Here is a 22,179-nt window from a genome sequence, read left to right on the forward strand (position 1 = left end):
GAGAAAGAGAGAGAAAGAGAGAGAAAGAGAGAGAAAGAGAGAGAAAGAGAGAGAGAGAGAGAGAGAGAAAGAGAGAGAAAGAGAGAGAAAGAGAGAGAAAGAGAGAGAAAGAGAGAGAAAGAGAGAGAAAGAGAGAGAAAGAGAGAAAGAGAGAAAGAGAGAAAGAAAGAAAGAAAGAAAGAAAGAAAGAAAGAAAGAAAGAAAGAGAGAGGGGGGTGGCGGGAGGGAGAGAGGGAGGGAGAAAAAAAGAAAGAAAGAAAGAGAGAGAGAGAGAGAGAGAGAGAGAGAAGGAGAGGGAAGGAAGGAGGGAGGGAAGGAAAGGAAGGAGAAAAAAAAGAAAAAGAAGACAAACAAGACAGGATAAAAGCATGGCTCCTCCTTCACTCGGGATGTTCTGATACAGGATGACTAGACTTTAGGAACTAGCACAATGCTGACTAGCAGAGCACACAAGGTAAGCTCCTGGTCAACAAACAGAAGCACATCAGGCCTCTTAACTTTTCACAGAACTGCTGACTAGGACTAGAGGTTGTCACAGCACAGCCACTGCTGAGCATGACAAGATCCTGCATCTGGTTCCCAGCACCGAAATGAAAAACTCTCAAACTAAATCTTGGGCTGACAAGATAGCTTAGCGAGTAAAAACACTTGCCAAACAAGCTTAACAACCTGAATTTCATCCCAGAAACACTCCTAAAGATGGAAGAAAAGGCTAGCCAGGTGTGTCACATGCCTTTAATGGCAAAAGTAGATGAGTCTCTTGAGTTTGAGGCCAGCATGGTCTACAGAGTGAGTTCCAGACAGCCAGGGTTACATAGAGAAATCCCGTCTTGAAAAAACAAAAAAGAAAGAAAAGAAAGAAAAAGATGGAAGAAAAAACCCAATTGCACACAGCTGACCTCTGACCTGCACAGTCTCATTGCAGAGTGTATACATTACATCACCCCTGCACAGTAACAAATAAATGTTAAAACTAAATCTCAAACTTTGCTCTCAATGTCTAGCAATTTTCTCTGAGCACTCTTTCTTTTAGGGTGAAGTAGGGAAATAAATAACTACAAAAGCCCAAAACTAAGCTTGTTTTACACACGCACACACACACATCAAAATTACCATAAACAACAGACACCGGAGGGATGGCCAGTGAATGACAGAAATGCATTGGCAGGCAGTGCACCAATTCCTGCCCAGCCTACTGCAGTTGACTCAATAAACTGTTCTTCAATTCATGAGTTAATCTAAGTCTCTATTTTACTTACAGGTATTTCAGTGACATTCGAGGAAATGAAGATGTCTTGATTTCTGATATTATATTGGAACTGAGGTCTAAACTCTCAAGAGCAGAATAAAGCTCGAATGCTTCTGCATTTATTTCTGGGATTAAATTATGCACCCTACAAAACAAGGATGATATTGACGTTATTGTCAGTGATGCAACCCAGGCCACAAAGATACTAAATAATTAAGATCAACAGTATAGGTACTTGTAAAAACAATGGCATGTACTGTTATAGTGAAGGCAGAGTGGTAATAGGTGTTGATTCTCCAAAACAGGTATTTCTATATATACATGTGTGTGTGTGTATCTATATATATACACACACACACATACAAAATTCATAATTAAATAAGAAATCTGAAATCTTAACTTTCAGCATCTGCCTCTCATTACTGCCAAGTGCACACACAGTCACACCTGCATTTCCATAGGGGTGTTTGGGATTTGAACTCAGGTCCTTGTGCTTGCAGAGCCAAGCACTTGTATACACACACACACACACACACACACACACACCTCATAATTAAATAAGAAATTTGAAATCTTAACTTACAATGAAAGTAGAGTAATATTAGGTGTTGGTTCTCCAAAATATGGTATCTCTGTTAGCTCATTGTAATTCATTTTCCTAAGCAAAAGAGAAAAAAGTTTTAAAGGTTAATAATGGAAATTACCTCTTCAATTCTGGTTTTGGCTAATATCTTAATATATCCAAATTTGAAAGGGCCTATGACTGAGACTAAGTATATATAACTTTGAGAAATTCGATATTTTTAGGACTTTAAGTGTACATTTAAGTGCAGTGCCTTCAGAAACCAGTGGCATTGAACCCCCTGAAGCTTGAGTTAAGGTGGCAGCCACCCAATGTGTGTGTTGGAAACCAAACTCAGGTCCTCTACAAGAGCAGTATGTGTGCTTAAGCTGAGCTACCTCTCCAGCTCTAAGAAATTAGCAATTTTAATGTGCTGCTTCATAGTAATGATCTACCATTAAAGTCAGCATTACATACTGGATGTAGTTCTAGCATATCTGTAATCCCATTACTTCAGAGGGAAAGGAAGGAGAATGTAAGTTCAAAATCAGTCTGAAGTATATAACAGAAAGTCTGTCACAAAAACAAAAAACAAAAACAAATCAACAGCAACAAAAAAGAAAAAGAAAAATCAGTATTACAAAGGCTTGTGCCAGATATGATAACACGTGCCAGTAACCCCTGTCCTTTGACGCATGTAAGAGGATGCACAGGTCCACTGGCCAGCCTGTCCTACACAGTATGGTCTAAACCAATCTAAGCTATTTAGCAAGATACTGAGGGACTGAAGAGAGAGTTCCATGGTTAAAAGTACTGGGTGCTCTTCCAGAAGACTCAGGTTTGATTCCCAGAATCCATACAGCAACTCACAACTGTCTCTAACTGCAGTTCCATGGTATCTGACTTCCTGTGAATCCTGCATGCATGTGATGCACAGACATGCATGCAGGCAAACTACCCATACACATAAAATAATAAAAAGTTTTTTAAAGGGGGTCTGAAGAAGTGATGCAACTATGTTTTAATTTTAGAAAATTTTTAAAGGGTGGGATAGAGGTGTAGCTCAGTAGTAGGATAGTAGGGTAGTTATGAGCTGCCTCGCATGGTTGCTGGGTATGGAATTCATGTCCTCTGAAAGAGCATCAAGTGCTCTTTACCACAAAGCCATATCTCCAGCCTTCAATTCCTTCAATTTTTTTCACAGCAACTCTAGATTAAAAATTCCCAAATTCATATTGGAGAAATGGCCCAGGCAGTAAAGCTCTTGCTGTACAAACATGAGGACCGGAGTTTGGATCCCTAAAACCAATATAAAGCTGAACAGAGCAGCACACATCTGTACACCCAGTACTGAGGTGGGAAAGTGGAGCTACATGGATCCCTGATGACCAATGACCAGTCTATGTAGTACAGATTTCAAAGATGATGCTTCAAAAAATAAGGTAGAAGAGGCCAAGAAGCTAGGTCATAGGCCCTAAGGGGAAATCCACTACTATTATTCTGCTAAATAAGCATATCAATGAAACAACTCCTAATGACATATTGCTATACACATACATCAGTGTCTCTCTCAACCCTCATCAGAGAAGCTGTTTGTTGGTTTCGTTGGTTGTTGTTGTTGTTTTGTTTTGGTTTGGTTTGTTTGTTTGTTTTTCAAGACAGGGTTTCTCTGTATAGCCCTGGCTGTCTGGAATTCACTTGGTAGACCAGGCTGGCCCCTCCCGAGTGCTGGAATTAAAGGCATTCGATACCACGCCCCACAGAGAAGCTTCTTGAAGTAAATGGTAATTAACTAATCAATGTGCAGAAAGAAAGAACTTTGGAATGTTCAGCCCTAAATGCAAAATCTATACCAAACCTCTCCCATCAAGGTTCAGAGGTCTATGAAAAAGAGGAGGCAGAAAGATCCTAAGAACCAGAAGTAATGGGTAACTTCAAGGAAACAGCTGTCTTCTCAACACAACAGGGCAAATGCACATACGAACTCAGAGACTGTGACAGCAAGCACAAGACCTGCACAAGCTCAAGCCAGACAAAACCCCAAGGGGAAGTGGGCACAAAGTCCCACTTCAAGACAAAAAGCTATTTGCAATTGGTTAACTGCTAGGAGAGGAAATCTGTTTTCTTCAGTGGAGTGATACTGAGTCTATCAACCATACGCCAGGGAAGGCTCCATGCTCAGGAAGAGATAGCCAACACAAATTAGACTCCTTGTTTGCTTGCTTGCTTGTTTAGTTTTTGTTCTTTTCTATTTTATCTAATTTTATTTTATATGCACTGGAGTTTTGTTTGCCTGTATATCTGTGTGAAAGTGTCAGATCTTGGAGACAGCAGTGAGCAGCCATATGGGTGCTGGGACTTGAACCCTGGTCCTTTGGAAGAGCAGTCAACGCTCATAACCCCTGAGCCATCATCTCTCCAGCCCCTTGTTTTTGTTTTTTAAGAGAAAGAAAGAGTGCTGGATGTGGTGGCAGAGGTAGGTAGATTTTTGTGAGTTTGAGGCCAGCCTGATCCACAAAGTGAGTTCCTGTCCAGCAATGGCTACACAGTGAAACCCTTTTTCAAAAAAACAAAGACAAAAAAGAGAGAGAATGTGAAGTTGGCAATATAGGGAAGTATGTGAGGATCTGGGAGGAGTTGGAGGAAGAGAAAGAATATGATCAAAATATATGAAATTCACAAAAGAAATAAAAGCATTATTTTAAATAAGTAAAGCAGACAAGCAACTCACAAAGATACTAAATGTTAATCTCTGGACTCCACAAGAACTTACAGTGCACAGGTACACACACAGACACACAAATACACACCAAAAATATTCAAATTCATAATTAGGTTACTTTAAAGACTTTAATATTGAATGAATAAAAATAACTTACACTTCTTGTAATGTTTGTGATTCCAAGGTGTTGTTCCAGTTAGACAACCGGTTATGACTCAAATCCCTGAAAGAAGACAGATATACTGAGCTTAGTGGTGGAAGCTAGACCTCAGAGAAAAACCAAACAGAACAGGGGCTAAGAAGATATGTCTCAATGGTAGAGGAGCTAAGATCTAGGCAACTCTTTAGTGTGCTCTAGAAGGGAGGAGAAGGGAGGAAGTACAAAACTAAAACAGGAATACTAAGTCCTACAAAGGTAACTTTTTTCTTTAATTCATTAATTTATTTATTTACTTTACAACTCAGTATCAGTCCTTCATCTCCTCCCAGTACCCCCTCACTCAAGTCCTCTCCCTATTCTACTTTCCCTTTCTCTTCTGAAAGAGCGAAGACCCCTCTGGATGTCACACACACACTAATACCACCACCACCACCACCATCACCACCACCATCACCACCACCACCCCACCCAGTCACTGTGGGACCAGGCGCATTCTTGCCCACTGAGGCCAGAGTCTACCCAGGTGTCGTGGTACACACCTTAATCCCAGTACTTAGAAAGCACAGGCACAAGTTTCAGGCCAGCCTGGTCTACAGATCAAGCTCCAGACCAGCCAGAGCTACACAGTAAAATTCAGTCTCAAAAATAAATAACCAACCAAAGAAACAAAAGATTTCTTTTTATTTTCAATTATGTTCACATGTGGGTATGTACATGGGAGTACAGGTGCCCATGGAGGCCAAAGGCATCAGATTCCCCTGGAGGTAGTATTACAGGCATTCAATGGTGTCCTCTGCAAGCGTCCTCTCTTCAAGAGTAGTATAGTATGTGCTCTTAACCGCTGAGCTATCTAACCAACCCCTAAATGTGAATTTTGAGTCAGGCATGGTGCAAACTGTCTGTAATCTCAGCACTAAGAGAACAAAGGCAGGAGGATCATTCAATTTGAGCTTTGCCAATAAACGCTAGGCCAGCCAGGGTTACTTATCAAGACCATGTCTCAAAAAAAGTACAACTGAATTTTAGTATTACCAAAAGTAATGCTTATGAATAAATCTGTCCAAATTTCAACAGATCTAATACTTTTTTATTTTAATGGCATTATTTTTAGTAATTTAGGATAAATTAGTATGGTTCAATAATAAAAATCCATATGCCATATAGGCATGGTGGTCCATGCCTAAAATCCCAGCACTTGGAAGGTTGAGGTGGGAGGGGCATAAACTATAGTCCAACCTAGACTGCCTAGCAAAGTCTTCTCTCAAAAACAAACAAGCTGGGTGTGGTAGTATACTTGGAAGGCAGAATTAGGCAGATCTCTGTTGAGTTCCAGGCCAGCTAAGGCTACACAATGAGACACTGAGACACTGTCTCAAAAATAAAAATAAAATAAAAATTTAAAAGGTAAAAGGATATAAAGTCTTCTATCCTTGTCACTAGCTTCCTCACAGTTTATCTTTTTCCAATAGCAACAAATGGAACTACTATGTATATTGCAGCCCTCTAAATGTTTTATACATACACCACAAATTTTTACACAAATTATAATGCATATTTTGTCCCTTGCTTTCTTAACAATGGTTTTTTTTTTTTTCATCTCTGGTAGTGAATATATTATATTATAATAGATCAGCTACAAACATTTTTTTTTTTTTTTTAGTTTTTCGAGACAGGGTTTCTCTATGTAGCCTTGGCAGTCCTGAAACTCACTTTGTAGACCAGGCTGGCCTCAAACTCAGAAATTCGCCTGCCTCTGCCTCCCAAGTACTGGGATTAAAGGCGTGCGCCACCATACCCGGCTCACAATTTTTTTTTTTTTTTTTTTTTTGAGGCCAGGTTTCTTTATGGAGCCTTGGGTGTCCTGAAACTAGCTCTGTAGACGAGACTGATCTTGAATACAGAGATCCACCTGCCTTTTAAAGGCATGTGCCACCAACACCGGCCAGCTGTAAACAAATGTGAAGGTAGATTTCACAAGTCAAAATGAGAGTTTCTGCAACTTGAACTAAGCTGGGTATGCAGAGGTAATACACAAACGCTAACACTGAGGATAGTGCAAGGCTAACCTGTGCTCATAGCAAGACCCAGTCAAGGAATCTGGTCTTCCTAAAAAGAGCTATCTAGCTTCTGGGGAAGGTAATACATCTTCAAATTATGTTGATGATTGTGACAGCTCTGGTTTAATATTTATTAAGTTGAAGTCTTCTATGTACTACCAGATGAATGAGCACATACCTGCAAGGCAAATATTCCTCACTGTGCTTATACGTAAAACAAGCGAAAAGCTAATAACTTGCTAATCCAAAGATACATAAAACTAAAAGTTCATTTAAAATTTCATCCCATCTCTAGCAAGCAGTTTATTAGAACTTTCACTAAAGTTCATCATGAGTTTAAATTTTTAAACAATCTTTTTAAAAATTCACCTGGATGATTCCTGTCATCTTTACAATGCTCAAGTAGAACCTAGCCCACCTAAGCTGTCTCCCCAAGAGACCTACTGCATGTTACAATATGGCTAGCGATAGGGGCACACTAGAGAAACACTACAGATCAACCTGTCTCCCTGTGCTGCCACAGGCAGTTGGCAAGTGCACGAAGATTTGGATGACACAACTAAACAATTTGCTTGCAGTGAGATTCATGCCTGTCCATCAGTATCTTAGCCACTTTCGTTTAAAGAGCTTAATTTACATGGGGACAAAACTAAGCATTGTTATTGTTTTTTTTTAAGTGAAAGTACTGATATAAAACTATCATTTAAAGTATCTTATTTAAAAGAAATTGTTTGGTCAGGGCAGTGGAGGTGCATGCCAGAGGCAGAGAGCAGATCTCTTGAGTTCAAGGCAAGTTCCAGGACAGAAGGTGGTACACAGAGAAAACACATCTAGAAAAAGCAGAAGAAAAAAAAGAAATTAATTGGTTAAGGCCTCTCTATATTAACACTAAGGGGTACCCATGGGAGAACTCTTAGGAAGGAGTGCAATCAAGAGTTAACTACCAACAACCTGAGGAGATAAAAGGTGCTTGTCATGCAATCATAAAGACCAGAGTTTGGATCCCTTATACCCACATAAATGCCACATGGTCCTCAAAGCCCACTTGTAATTCAAGCACTTACAATCAGCGACAAGATCTCAAGACCAACCTGGAAAGGTAGACTAACAAATTCAGCGAGCTCTGGGTTCAACTGAGGGAACCCTGCTCAAAGGAATACTCCCAACACCAACCTTGAACCTCCTTCACCCATGTGCACACATGTGCACCCACATCTGCACAGACATGTATGCGCACACATATGCAAAATAGATATGCATATTCATCATCATCATCAACCAAGAAGACTTAGGGTTTAGTAAGGCATCACAGGCACTGCCATTATTAGAATGAAAGCCCCAACTATTCCCTTCAACTATCCCCAAAATGTATTTAGCAATCAATAGCCTTTCCTGCATTTTCTAACACTACAAATATGAGTAATAATGTATGACTAATATGTAAAGGCCCTCCCCTCCCACTCATGCTACAGGGAAGCAGCTGCAATAAGCAATGAATTATTAAAGTGCTTATATCATCCGGAGCCAGAGGTGCCATTACTGTGGTTGTGCAGTGCCATCAGGGTGTAAATTATTTACAGAATGCTCAGAGAAGTCACAAGTTCTGCAAGCCAACTACAAAGAATTCCTGCGGTCACAGAGTACAGTTTCTTCTGCCTAGTCAGGTCTGTCCACTTCTGTGTCAATAATCTTTTCTTGTTTTCAAGAATCAACAGCATTAACATCAACAATAACAAAGCCCCCAATAAGGGAGTCTTTTACAAAGGGTATTAGCACACACATCTAGCCAAGCAATGTGGCTCATAACTGTAAATCTGGAAGGCTGAGGTAGGAAGACTACAAGTTGGAGGACAACCTAGACAACCTAGTGAGAACTTGTGTTTTTGGTTTTTTGGTTTTTTTGTTTTTTGTTTTTGAAAAGGGCAAGGAATATAGTCTACTAGTAAGATGCTTGCCCAGCATACACCAAACTATTAGGTCTGCCTGATCTGCAGGTGAGCTCCAGGACAGCTAGGATTACACAGAGAGATGCAATCTCAAAAAAAAAAAAAAAAAAAAAAAAACAACCATAGTCTAGAGATATGTTTCAGCAGTTAAGAGAACTTGATGATCTCACAGAGGACCCAGGTTTAGTGTCACAGTAAAATTTGAAGGTACACCATACAGACAAAACTCTCTGGTTTCCTTTGTACTATTTCTAACACAGTGTTGCTGTATGCAAATGTAATGTCCACCTCAGGCTCATGTGGCTGAACACTTTCCGAGCCAGTGAAGCTGTTTGGGGAAGCTGTGCATTAGCAGAAGTAAATGAGACCTGGAGGGTAGGACTGGATAATGGGTCAGCTCTGCTTCCCATCTGGGCGCTCTGCTTCCTGAGTATCAATGCCACATAACCAACCACCTCACATTTCCACTGCTACAGAACAAACTGCTCCTGACACCACACATTTCCTTCCATGACAGACTATATCTCTCAAACCCATGAGCCAAGGCAGGCAGTGGGTGATGCACACCTTTGATCCCAGCACTCGGGTGGCAGCAGCAGGTGGAGCTCTGTGAATTTGAGGCCAGGCTACTCTATAAAGTGAGTCCTAGGCCAGCCAGGGTGAACCCTGCCCCCCACCCCCAAAAAGAGCCAAAATAATGCTTTCATAGCTCTTTTCCCACTTAAGTTACTTCTTTAAGGTTATTTTGCCACCACCACAAAAAAAAAAAAAAAAAAAGCCCAAACCTCATATTGCTATATAAGTGGTTCTAAACCTGTCAGAAAACATAGATATCTACATTACGATTCGTAACAGTAGAAAAATTACAATTATGAGGTTGCAATGAAAATAATTTTATAGCTAGTGGTCACCACAACATGAGGAACTGTACTAAAGGGTCACACATTAGGAAGGTTTAGAAGCACTGCTTTCTAAGACTCTCCAAACAGTAGAATGATAGGCACACTCATTTCAAACTAATGGGCACAGTTTTGATTTTCTACTGCTGGGAATTGTTACTGAGATTTTGTGGTCCTGGGAAGTAAGCAAAGCCCCACTGAGCTACATCTCCAGCTCTCTTTTTATTTTCATCTGAAGAAGTGTCTCCTTTTTTTTGGTTTTTCCAGACAGGGTTTCTCTGTGTAACCCTGGCTGTCCTGGAACTCACTCTGTAGACCAGGCTGGCCTCAAACTCAGAAATTCGCCTGCCTCTGCCTCCCGAGTGCTGGGCTGCCAGGCAGCTCTTGCAATCTTGCTTCCTCAGCCTCCTGAGTAGCTAGCTGGATTACAAACCTACATACCTACACTGCTTTCCCTAGGTTCTTAACCACTTAAAGTACTGGATTTTGGCTAATTCCAGATGTAATTAAGTTGACAACCATGAATATGCTTCTTGGGACTCTAATAACAACATAGGAAACAAGAACCTAGTCTTTGCATAGCCAGATCAGAAAATGCAGACAATTCACTTAACTTCTCTATACATCACTTGAGTCCCTTCTAATATAAATTGTGAATACCAGCACCAACTTTATAGATAGGACTACTTTAAGTACCTAAATAAAATGATTTAACACAGAGGTTTATGTATAAAGGTATCTGAAACAAAACAATGGACCAGCACCATCTCTTTTAAGCATTTACCTACTGAACATGCAGGTATAATCCATTTCCCAAGGCAAAACCTTAGCTGGAACTACTCCCCTACCTTAGTGTGATGGATATTCATGGTTGTCAACTTGATTACATCTGGAATTAGCCAAAATCCAAATACCTATGAGGCATTTTTCTTCATTGGAGCATTCGAGGAGAAGACACACTTAAATCTATCTGGGCCACCCTTTTTAGTGGCAGCCTATAAAGGACATGAAAGAAGAACGCTCTTGCTTTTTGACCACTACCCTCACTCTTGGGGCAAGTCCATTCCTTCAGTGGTAGTATGAGAGCTACTTCTTTGGAATTCTGGTGTATGCTGAAAACATGTTCAGCCTCATGGGCTGAACAACTATTGGATTACTGAACTTTCAGGAAACAACCCCTTGTTGGACTAGCCAGACCGTAGCCTGAAAGCCATTATTATCTAATGAATGGGGTGAGTGTGTGTGTGTGTGTGTGTGTGTAGCTAATACAGCTATTCCCCCACCTACCTGCAGTCCCAGAATTGAACCTCAGGCCTTCCAGCTGTTAAGTAAGCACTTTTACCACTCAGTTGTATAACTGCCTAGCCCTCTCTTTACTTTACTTACTTACTTACTTACTTAATTTATTTATTTATTGTAGTTTACTTTTTAGCTAATCAGTTGGCTCTGGGATTATAAGTACATACTACTCTTGCAGAGGACCTGAGTTCAGTTCCAGAGCTCACATTTTACAGCTCACAATTGCCTGTAACTCTAACTCCAGGGGATCCAATGGCCTTTTCTGGACCCCAAAGACACCTGTACTCACATACATATACCCCACATATAAACACATAATTAAAACAAATTCATAAATAAGTCTTCGGTGTTGAATCTCCTGGAACTGGAGTTACAGACTGTTATAGCTGTTGTGTAGGTGCTAAGAACTAGACCCATCTCTTCTATAAGAACAGCAAGTGCTCTTAACCTCTGAGCCATCTCTCCAGCCCTCTCTTTTCACTTTTATTTTTAAGACAGAATATCACTAAATTGCTCAGATTGGCCTTGAACTTGCAATTCTCCTCGATAAGCCTCTGGAATAACTGAGACTTATCATGCACTACTACTTATCAAGCTCCCTACATTAAAATTTTAAAACTATAATCTTAAATATTGATTCTGAATTCTGACTCAATGAGAAAGATAGCATAAAAAGATGGATAGACTACCAAAAACCTGGTAACGTGTTGTATGGAGTACACACTAACATCATGCTACTTGATATTCCAGAATCATGCATTATCACAACTTCTAAGAATCTATTCTACATATGTAGTCATATAATTTTGGAAAACTACGTACCAAGGAATTATTGTACAAAAAAAAAATCTTAAAACCTACATGCTATCAAGATAAATTAAATAACTTAAAGTTCCATCCAACAGAGTTTTCTGCCACCAGTTAAAATATACATACATGTATTTATACAAACTATACAGTGGCTTCATTTGTGTTTTCAAAAGAAAGAAAAAGATACATATATGTGTCAGACGCCTATCTAGCAAACAATAGTGACTTTTCGTAAATGTGACAAAAGAATTTTTACTTTTCCATCTTAAATGTCTCCATTCTATTTTAATAGCTGATCATGGGGGGAAAACTGTTTAAAAACTCATCAGACCTGATCGAAGAGGGAAGCCTAAGTAACTGTGAGTGCTGAGCTGTGGCTGAATCATCTGTCCACCTCCCCACTCCCACATGGCCATCCATTCTAGGCCCAGAGAATACCCCCAAGGAGGAGGCAGAAAGAATGTAAGAGCTGGTGGCCAGGAGAACTGTGAAATGCTGACTGCCAGACATGATATAGCTATTACACTCATGAACTTGCACCTGCATAAGATTGAACCAGCCAAAATTCCAGCATAAATGGGGAGGAGCACCCATGCCCCATGCTTGGCAGAGGAGCTATTGATAACCTATGACTGAAGGTGGGAGAGTCATACACATAATTTAAAATAATAAAATAAATCTTTAAAAATAAAATAACAGGCTAGGTGTAGTAATACACCTATAATCTCAGCACTCAAAGATCAAGGCAGGAAGACAGTAAAATAGAGGACAACCTAGATGATACAAAGCAACATTCTGTCTCGAAATGATGCTGATTATATCCAATACTATAAAGAAAGCTAGGGCATTTTCCATTATTTGTAAGCTTTTTTTTTTTTTTTTTTTTTTTTTTTTTTTTTTTTTGAGACAGGGTTTCTCTGTGTAGCCCTGGCTGTCCTGGAACTCACTCTGTAGACCAGGCTGGCCTCGAACTCAGAAATTTGCCTGCCTCTGCCTCCCGAGTGCTAGGATTAAAAAAGTATGCGCCACCATGCCCGGCTTTTTGTAAGCATTTTTAAGAATCAACTGAACTCATGTCTTTTTATCAGACTATTTATAATTACTAAGTTAAGAGTCTAAAATGTGAAATGGACATTAAAAACAATCTGTCTTAGCTGGGGGTAGGAGATGGATGCAAGTAGGATCCCTGTGAGTTCCAGGCCAACCAGAGTGCCATAGGGAGACCTTATCTGAAAACAAACAAGCAACACCAAAAAAAGCTATCTTACCATTCAAAACACTGGTTTAAAGGCTGGTGAGAAAGCTAGATGGGTAAAGGTACTTGTTGTACAACCTAAGTTTGACCCCTGGAGCCCCAAAGTAGAAGAGAACAGACTTCACAAAATTGTTCTCTGACCTCCATACTCACGTGCCACACAGAACTCATCAAGTCTATGCACACATCCACACCAAAACTTTTTTGTTTTAATTTAAATAAATAACATGCAGCAGTGAAAACCTAATTATAAAGCATATCAAATGGCTTTCTCATCACTAAACTAACAACACATCATTCCTCTATAACAAACATAGGTTTTAAGCTGGAGAGATAACTCAGAGGTTAAGAGCAATTCCCAGCAACTACATGGTGGCTCACAACCATCTGTAATTGAATCTGATGGCCTCTTCCAGTGTGTCTGAAGACAGCTACAGTGTACTCACATACATAAAATAAAGAAAAAATATTTTTAAAAAACAAACATAGGTTTTGTTTGGCTTTTTATTATTTTGTAGGAAGAATTTAAATTAGCTCTTAACTAGTGAGCCATCTCTCCACATCTTTCCATCTAAATTTTTAAGACAGGGTCTCTAAATGAACCTGAAGCTCACCGTTTCACCTAGACTGGCTGGCTAGCATGCTCCTGGGATCCACCTGTCTCCCCGCAATACACTGGTGTTACAGGCATGCACAGTCACACAACTGCTAGAGATTTGATTTTAACCCAGGTCACCTTGCTTTCTCAGCAAGCACTCTTCCTCCCACCCCCTTATTTCTTTATTTACATTTCAAATGTTTTCCCCTTTCCAGATCTCTGCTTTGGAAACCCCCATCCCATCTCCCCTCCCCCCTGCCTCTATGACGGTCCTCCCCCACCCACATACTCCTATCCTCCCGCCCTATACTGGGGCACCCTCAAGCCCGAGGACCTCTTCTACCACTGATGTCCAACAAGGCCATCTTCTGCCACATATGTGGCCTGTGCCATAGGTCGCTCCATGTGTATTCTTTGGTTGGTAGTCCAGTCCCTGGGAGCTCCTGGGAGTCTGGCCTGTTGACACTGTTGCTCCCTCCAAGGAGCTGCAAACCCCCTCAGCTTCTTCAGTCCCTTCTCCAACTCCTAGCCTTTCAATGGTAGCATCAGTTAACCCAGCACCAGATTTAACAACTTCCCAGAGACTTTTTTTAAATTTTGATTTATTTTATTTTGGTTTTTCAAGACAGGATCTCTCTGTGTAGTCTTGGCCATCCTAGAACTCCCTCTGTAGACCAGGCTGGCCTTGAACTCACACAGATCCACCTATCTCTGCCTCCCAAGTGCTAGGATTAAAGGTATGCGCCACATCGTTCACTTCCAAAGAAAGACTCTTATGCTCTGGATTATCTATTACTTTTACCAATGAAACTTGCCAAGATCTAAATTATGAGTAAGCTGTAATAGTATTTTGAAACAAATGTTAAAAACAAGAGAAACCGGAAAGAAATAGCGTTTAGTTTCCAATTATTATTATTAGTTTCTGATGTTGAACTGTTTATTGCTTAATTTTAAAACTGCTCATCACTAGCTGGGCAGTGGTGGCTCGCGCCTTTAATCCCAGCACTTGGGAGGCAGAGGCAGGTGGATTTCTGAGTTTGAGGCCAGCCTGGTCTACAGAGTGAGTTCCAGGACAGCCAGGGCTACACAGAGAAACCTTGTCTCCATAAAACAAAATCAAAACAGAAAAAAAAAAGTTAAGTACGTAAACTATTCCACTCTTTTGGAGATTGTCCTAAATACAAATGTAGTAATTTGATTGGGATAAAATTATTTAAATAGCTTTGATTTTAATTTGTATTAAGTGAACATCCTAACATTTTTCATGACTAGAGTAATAGAGAATTAGTTGAGTCATCTACTTTGGCACATAAAAGAAAATATAAGAACACATTAAAAGCCCTTCTTAAAAACATTTTTGCTAAGCTTTTAATATGCTCTTTCTCCATTGGTTAAATGCCAGTTTCTCATTAGGCTTAGGACACCCTTTAAAGAATAAAGCAGGGCTAGGAAGATAGTTCTACAGTTAAAAACACTTGGCAAGTTAAAGACTGGCATTCAGGTCCCCAAGACCCACATAAACATTGGGTGGGTATGGTGGCCCACCTGTAATTCCAGTCTCCAAAGGCAGAGACAGGGGTTCCCCCAGCAAGCTAGCTAGATCTTGGTTTAACTGAGAGTCTCTGCCTCGAAATAATGTGAAAGGACAATCTCATAATCTCATAATATATTACCTCCCCACAAAAATTTAGACCTATAAGATTGGGATGGATAGATGGTCAGCTCCTAAGAGCATATAGTGCTCTCCCAGAGACCTAAATTCAATTCCTAACAGCTCACAATGTCCTACTTCATGGAGATCTAATGCCTCTGACCTCCAGGCACTTGTATGTACATAGGCAGGCAGGCAGGCAGACAGACAGACAGAGAAACACATACACATTAAAAATAAAAATTTGCCCATTTAAAAAGGCTACTTACTAAGATGAGAGAAATGCATTTTCAAGCATTAGAAAACTATGTGACTATCCCCCACTCCCCTTGGTTTTTTGAGACAGGGTTTCTCAGTAGAGCCCTGGCCTCAGATCCCCTAGGACTAGAGTTACAGATGGCAGTGAGCTGCCTGCGTGCTGGGAATTCAACCCTACCCTCTACAAGAGCAGCCAGTGCTTTTAACTGCTGAGCATTCTCTTCAGCTCCCTACAAAGTATTTTTAATAAAAATGGATCTGTGAAGCCGGGCGTGGTGGCACACGCCTTTAATCCCAGTACTCAGAAGGCAGAGGCAGGAGGATTTCTGAGTTCGGGGCCAGCCTGGTCTACAAAGTGAGCTCCAGGACAGCCAGGGCTATACAGAGAAACCCTGTCTCTAAATAAATAAATAAATAAATAAATAAATAAAATGGATCTGTGAGTCTTCCAAAGCACAACAGAATTCTGAAGAAGTAAACAAAATACAGATCTCCTAAATTGGCATTTGGGAAGCACTGACAACTTGGGCTGGGGACGGAGCTTAGAGGACTTGCCTAGCAGGCACAAGGCCCTAGCACTCTATAGCTATTTTGGCTAAGTGGTTTTCCATTAACACTGGATGTCAGAATAACTAGGAAGGATTTAAATATAGGTTGAATATTCCTAACCAGAAAATCCAAAATCCTCCAAAGTCCAAAACTCTTAAGCATCAACATTATGACACAAATCAAAAATTACAGACACACCAGTGTCCAGTGTCGTTCACAGAATGATCCCAGCAATAGGGAGGCAAAAATAGGAAAAGTAGAAGCTTAAGGACAGCCTGGACTACTTAGAAAGGCCTTGTCTCAAACAACAAAAAAATTGTTTCCTCTTCCATCTAGCTGTGAGCAAGCCAGTGCATGCTCCTTCTACCACAGAGTCTTCTTTTCTATAAGACTCCATCTCTTAGAGCATAAGCCAAAACTCCTCCCTTGAGTTGATATGTGTCAGATAATTGGTCACAGCAACAAGAAAAGGAACAGTGGTGGCCCATGCCTTTGACCCCAGCACTCAGGAGGCAGAGAAAGGCTGATCTCTGAGTTGGAAGCCAGTCTGATCTACAGAGTGAGTTCCAGGATAGACAGGACAATATAGAGAAACCCTATCTTGAAGAACCAAAAGAAAAAAAAAAGAGTAACTAACTAATATAAAAATTCCACACTAAGAAGTGAGGCTGTTGTTGCAATATGCTGATCATACTGTTCTGTGGCTCTTAGAACTGGTTTGCAAAAGGAAAATAGCAGAATTTTGAGTTATGGGTTAGAAAAGCCCTAGAATGTTAAGAAGTTAGTGAGCAATACATTGATGCCAAAATGCTGATAACAGTATAAGCAGTAGACTCTATGCTCATTAAGTTTCAGAGAACAAGGACTCTATAGGCAACCAAACTAGAGCCCATTCGAATGACACCCTGACAAAGAACATGGCTGCATTCTGCCTGTGATTTGGTATTTTTAGTGAAACTATATTCAAAATAATCGACTATAAGGGAATTTATTCTCCAAGGCATTTCACTTCAACTAAAAATGTCAATTTAATTTTTATTTCAATTTTCTGAATGCAAGCTGGGAATGGTGGGCAGCAGTCAGTAAGCTGAGGCAGGAGGATGGAGAGTTGCTTATCCTGAGCTACCTGGCAGTATCCCCTCTCAAAACACAAAAGGTAAAAAACAAAATAAATAAATAAATAAAATTAATAAATAAATAAATCCAAATGTCAGTTATCTTCTGGCAATTAGCATCTTTGGTAACATTACTATATACTTGCTAATGATTTTTTTCTTATTTTTTTCAGCACTAATGTTCAAACCCAACTTCATGCATACTAAACAAACACACTCAGCAAGTCTCACTGAAGGATCTTCAAAAGCAGGCCATGTTTACTTCAATTAGTTACATTAAGTCAGACTGTTTTTAAACCTATGTCAGATTCAGTCTATCATAATCAGGTAGCTGTCTCATCAATTTCTTCAAAAAAGGCACCTACTGTATAAAGAAGATGCTGTGCTTGGATTAATTCAGACTATGCTAAATGATAATACTAAAGTCTGAGTCAAACCAGAATAAGCCTCAGATATAACCACCACAAAATGACAGGAGCTGTATTACTATATTGCAATTCTATAGTAACTGTAGCAGTTACTAATTTTCTCAATGAATACAGGAATTAGCTTCTTTCCTATCTATGCTAACCTATAAATACGTTCTGCAAATGTATACTTAACCTCTGCAATACAGATGTTCTACCTGTATTCTTTTTCCATTAAGAACCTAACCAATCTTTGTATTTTAATTATATCACAAAACTATTTTTAGTGATAACTCTTTTTCAGAGGTAACTCTAGAAGTCAATTAATAAGCACGTTGATCAGTTAGTGGCAGAGACATAACTGTATGTTGGTGGCTAAGAAGTCTCATAATTGCAGCATTTAATACCTACTGTTCTATTTAATGCCTACTGACTCAGAGCAGTGAGCTCTCCAAATGCCACTAGCTAATACAAGTTTGTCAGGATTTAAAGTCAGAGCTAGAGAATCCACTCGATCACTGCACTGGATTCTCATACATAAACAAAGAGATCTGAAATGAAGGTTCTTTAACTCAAAGGAACATAGTGAAGACAAAGTATCGTGATTTGGGGAAAAAAAATCTTTCCCCTCTTTAAACTGACTACTAAAGAATAACTGCTCTTACAAAACATTAGAGATCAGCAATGATCTTCCTTAGGCATGCAGAGGTTTTCAACCCTATCAAGAACTCAAGTATCAAAACTGAAACATACAATGAGCCGATGGGAGAACTGGGGACAAAAGAGAGATCCTGTATCTTTGGGAGAGATCGTGTTTGCATCACGTGCCCAAGGACCAGTCAAGCTGGAATTTTAAAAAAAAAAAAAAAAAAAAATGATGCAGCCCAAAGAGGGCTTTGCACTTGGACCCGACCCACAGCCATCCAGAGTCTCAGCTGTGCTGCTCAGGACCCGTGAGTCCAACATTAAACATCTCCAGCCCGGAACGTCACAGACCCCAGATCTTAACCCCTATCTTCCCACGAGTACCGGGAAACCCTAACATTCAAAGTTCACAATCTCAATAAGGCAGCTCCCTTCCGAACTCGGTGGCGACCGCGCCCTGGGACCCTCTACTCACAGGCTGGAGATGTCGGAGGGCAGCGGGCCCGACAGTGCCCTCCAGCTGGGCGCGGGCAGCTTCCTGCGACTGCAGTCCAGCAGAGGAAGACGGCAGGCGCAGGGCGCCGGGCACAGGCCGGCTCGGGCAGCGGGCAGCAGCCGCAGCGCCTGCGCAAGGATGAGCAACCGTGCGAGGGGTCCCAACCCACAGCCCAGGCGCCGCTGCTCCCAGATGCCGCGGGGCGCGGCCGCCATCTTCCCCTGGCCGGGACCCGCTCGAGAACAGCAGCTAGCTCAGAGAGTCGGCTGAGGAGAGATGCCCGGAGGCTAAACCGCCACCCGGAGCCCGGGCTGTCACTTGTCCCCTCTCAGAGCGGGCGAGAGGAGGAAACGACGCTACCGCAGGGGAGGGGGCGGCGGTCGGGGGCGTAGAGCTGAAACCCTGACAGACACCGCTCGTCCGCCCCGCCCCGCGACGCAACGTACTCACGCTCAGCAGCCAGCCAATCGGAGCCCCGGGATGAGGTTGCGTCGGAAATTGGGTTCTGAGAGAGGCGAGGCCTACGATTGCCCCGCCCCCTAGGAGGCGAGCATTACAGCGGCCCTTTCTCCTTTTCCGAGCTGCTTCTGCAGTTCTGCAGCTATTCCTCCGCTTGTGGGCGCACTAGGGCCTTGAAATAGAATGGAAAAAGCGAAACCCGAAACGCCAAATCCTCACTGCGGTTGATCTGCAGTAGTAGTGAAAAAAGACCTATTCTGTAGGCTCCTGCAGAAGGGAATGGCACAAGGGCTGCATGCCAAGCAGCAGCTGCAAATAAGTGCGCGATCTAAACCTAACTTCGACCACATCAGTCTCCGGAGCCCAACCAGGGCGGCCTCTGCGGCCGAACTCCCTGCCCTGAAAAAATGTGGCAGTTGGTTCTCCCGGAGCATGGCACGCTGTCACTGTGAAAGGACTTCAAGTTCCCATTGGCAGAGGCGCTATTTAGTCAGTACACCTCCGGCTTCTACAGTAGCCTGGAGTTCAATAATTGTCTCTAAAGAAAATTCTTTCCTCGATTTGGGAAAATATTGTTTCATCTTCAGAAGAACAAGTGGGACAAATAGATAAAACGTTGGTTTGAGGATGTGGGTTTTCTGGTTTCTGTTTGAGGTTTTTGAGCAATCAACAAAGTTAAGAAGACTGGAAGGAAATTATCCTGAAGTAAAAAGACTTACTGGGAACAGCGGAATCTAGCTACCTTGTGATCTCTCCGCTGTGTGTTACCTACAAAATGAGTAAAAATGAAAATATCAGTAATGGTTCACTGACATATAGTGTCTATACTTTTCAAAGACTTTGCAAGCCAGGTGTGGACCAGCACGCCTGCAGTCTGAGCACTCCTTGGGAATTTGAGGCAGGAGAACCCAAGTCCCAGTTCAGCCTCATCTGCATAGTATGCTTTGTATGAAAGAAGAGGAGAAACGAAAAACAGGGTGGGTAAGATGCTTCATCAATAATAGCTTTGCCACCAAGTGTATCAACCTAAGTTGAATTCGCAGACCCCACATGGTAGAATGAGACAACTGACTCCTGCAAGTCCCTGTCCTCTGATCACCATATGCACCCTGTGGCACTTACACACACACACACACACACACACACACACACACACACACACACACCATTTCCATCCATGTCATGCCTTTGGGTTAAAATTACTTTTCTGACTGTCCTCGTGTGCTTGTCTACTGCAGAGGACTTTTAGAAAGGTGTCTCCTTCAGCTTCTTCTCCCTTCTTCTCCCAGTAAACATGACCATGAAAACTAACAGCAACTACTATTTATTACCATTGAAGCAAAATGTGAAGCCAGAAAAGTGATAGAGATATTGGACTTCATCAAAAATGTACACTTCGGGGACAGCAGAGATGGCTTAGCTGTTCAGTAAACACACAATGCTCCTGCAGAGGACCAGGGTTCAGTTCCCAGCACACACACACTGGACAGCATGAAGTCCAGCTTCGAGGATTCTAACGCCCTCTTCTGGCCTCCAAGGGCTTTCTGGAAGAGGAACAAGAGCTTAGCCATCTCTCCAGCCCCTGATTTTTTTTTTTCAGTGTGTGTGAGTGTTTTGCTAACATAAGTTATCTGTGTACCACATGTATGTAGTCCCTGAGGAGGCCAGAAGAAGGCAAGGGATCCTCTGAGACTAGAGTCACAGAAGGCTGTAGGTGCCAGAGATGAAACCTGGGTTTCTGCGGGGGACAGCCAGTGCTCTTAACTGCCTAGCCATCTCTCTACCCAGCCCAACTCCAATTATATTTTTACAGCATAGAGGTCTCAGTCTGTAGTCCAAGGTGGCCTTGAACTCAAGAGCATTCAGTCTCAGCCTCCTGAGTGCTTGGGTCACAAGCAAATTTATTTTAAGATTTATTTATGTATTTATTTATTTATTTTATGTATGTGAGTACATTGTTGCTGTCTTCAGACACACCAGAAGAGGGCATCCGATCCCATTACAGATGGTTGTGAGAATAGAATTACAGGCCATTTGTTGTAAGATATCCTCTGAGTGCTGGGAATTGAACCTGGATCTTCTGGAAAAGCACTCAGTGCTCTTAACTAATAAGCCATCCCTCCAACCACTGGGGTGTGTGTGTGTGTGTGTGTGTGTGTGTGTGTGTGTGTGTGTGTGTGATATTTGGTGGTGTGTGTGTATGCCATGATTTTAGCATAGAGGTCAGAGTAGACATCCTTGTCAAGTAAGTCTCTCCCTTCATCTTTTTGTGGATCCTAGGGACTGAACGCAGGTCATCAGCTTAGAACAACAAGCACCTTTATCTCATGAAAAATCTCCCTGGGCCGAGTATTGACTTTTGCATATGATTAAGAAAAGATCCAGGTATCACATGTCTTTGATCCCAGCACGAGGGAGGCAGAGGCGAGCTGATCTTGAGTTCTAGGTCAGCTTGGTCTGTGGAGTGAGTTCCAGGACAGCCAGGGCTGCACAGAGAAACCCTGACTGGAAACCCACACACAAAAAAGTAAAAAGAAAGAAAAGAAAAAGGATTCAAGTTCTTTTTTTTTCTTCCATGTGACAACCCAGAGAGCTGAGCTTCATTCAGTGAAGGTTCTGCCTTTCATTACTACTCTGAAGTTCTATGTCATAAATCAAGCATCTAATTAAACACCTGATATGTATCAAAAACCAGGTGAACTTTCCATGAAGCAGTACTGTATTTTAAATTACAGTAGCCTTCAAATATATCTCGATAGCTGGCCTAGCCAGTTCTTCTACATTTTTCACTCCAACTCTATCTTTGTTGTGCCATAGTGATTGATGTTTTTCTTAGGATTACACTAAACCTCTGAATCATCCCGACAGAACTTAACATCTTTATAGAAATAAGTCTTTCAGTCTGAAAGCATAATATACTTTTCCCTGTTCAGCTGTTTTGTTTCTTTTAAGATTTCTTCTTCTTTTATTTTATTTTATTTTTTATTTATTTATTTATTTATTTATTTATTTTTGTGAGTACACGGTCAATGTCTTCAGACA

General features: G+C 41.3%; 1 protein-coding gene across 2 annotated transcripts in view; it reads right to left on the minus strand.

Moving 5' to 3' along the window:
* Positions 1 to 19,120, minus strand: part of Lrig2 (leucine-rich repeats and immunoglobulin-like domains 2) — a 57,939-nt gene extending 38,819 nt beyond the window's left edge. For both annotated transcript variants that reach the window (NM_001310698.1, NM_001025067.2), the window contains exons 1-4: positions 18,658 to 19,120; positions 4,691 to 4,756; positions 1,833 to 1,907; positions 1,260 to 1,394 (exon numbers count right to left, since the gene is read on the minus strand). In NM_001310698.1, coding sequence (NP_001297627.1) covers positions 1,260 to 1,394; positions 1,833 to 1,907; positions 4,691 to 4,756; positions 18,658 to 18,893 — 512 coding nt within the window. In that variant the 5' untranslated portion in view covers positions 18,894 to 19,120. The remainder of the gene's footprint in view (positions 1 to 1,259; positions 1,395 to 1,832; positions 1,908 to 4,690; positions 4,757 to 18,657) is intronic.
* Between the last annotated feature and the right edge of the window lie 3,059 nt (positions 19,121 to 22,179).

The sequence above is a fragment of the Mus musculus genome, chromosome 3 (genome assembly GCF_000001635.26).
Source record: "Mus musculus strain C57BL/6J chromosome 3, GRCm38.p6 C57BL/6J".
NCBI classification, from domain to species: domain Eukaryota; kingdom Metazoa; phylum Chordata; class Mammalia; order Rodentia; family Muridae; genus Mus; species Mus musculus.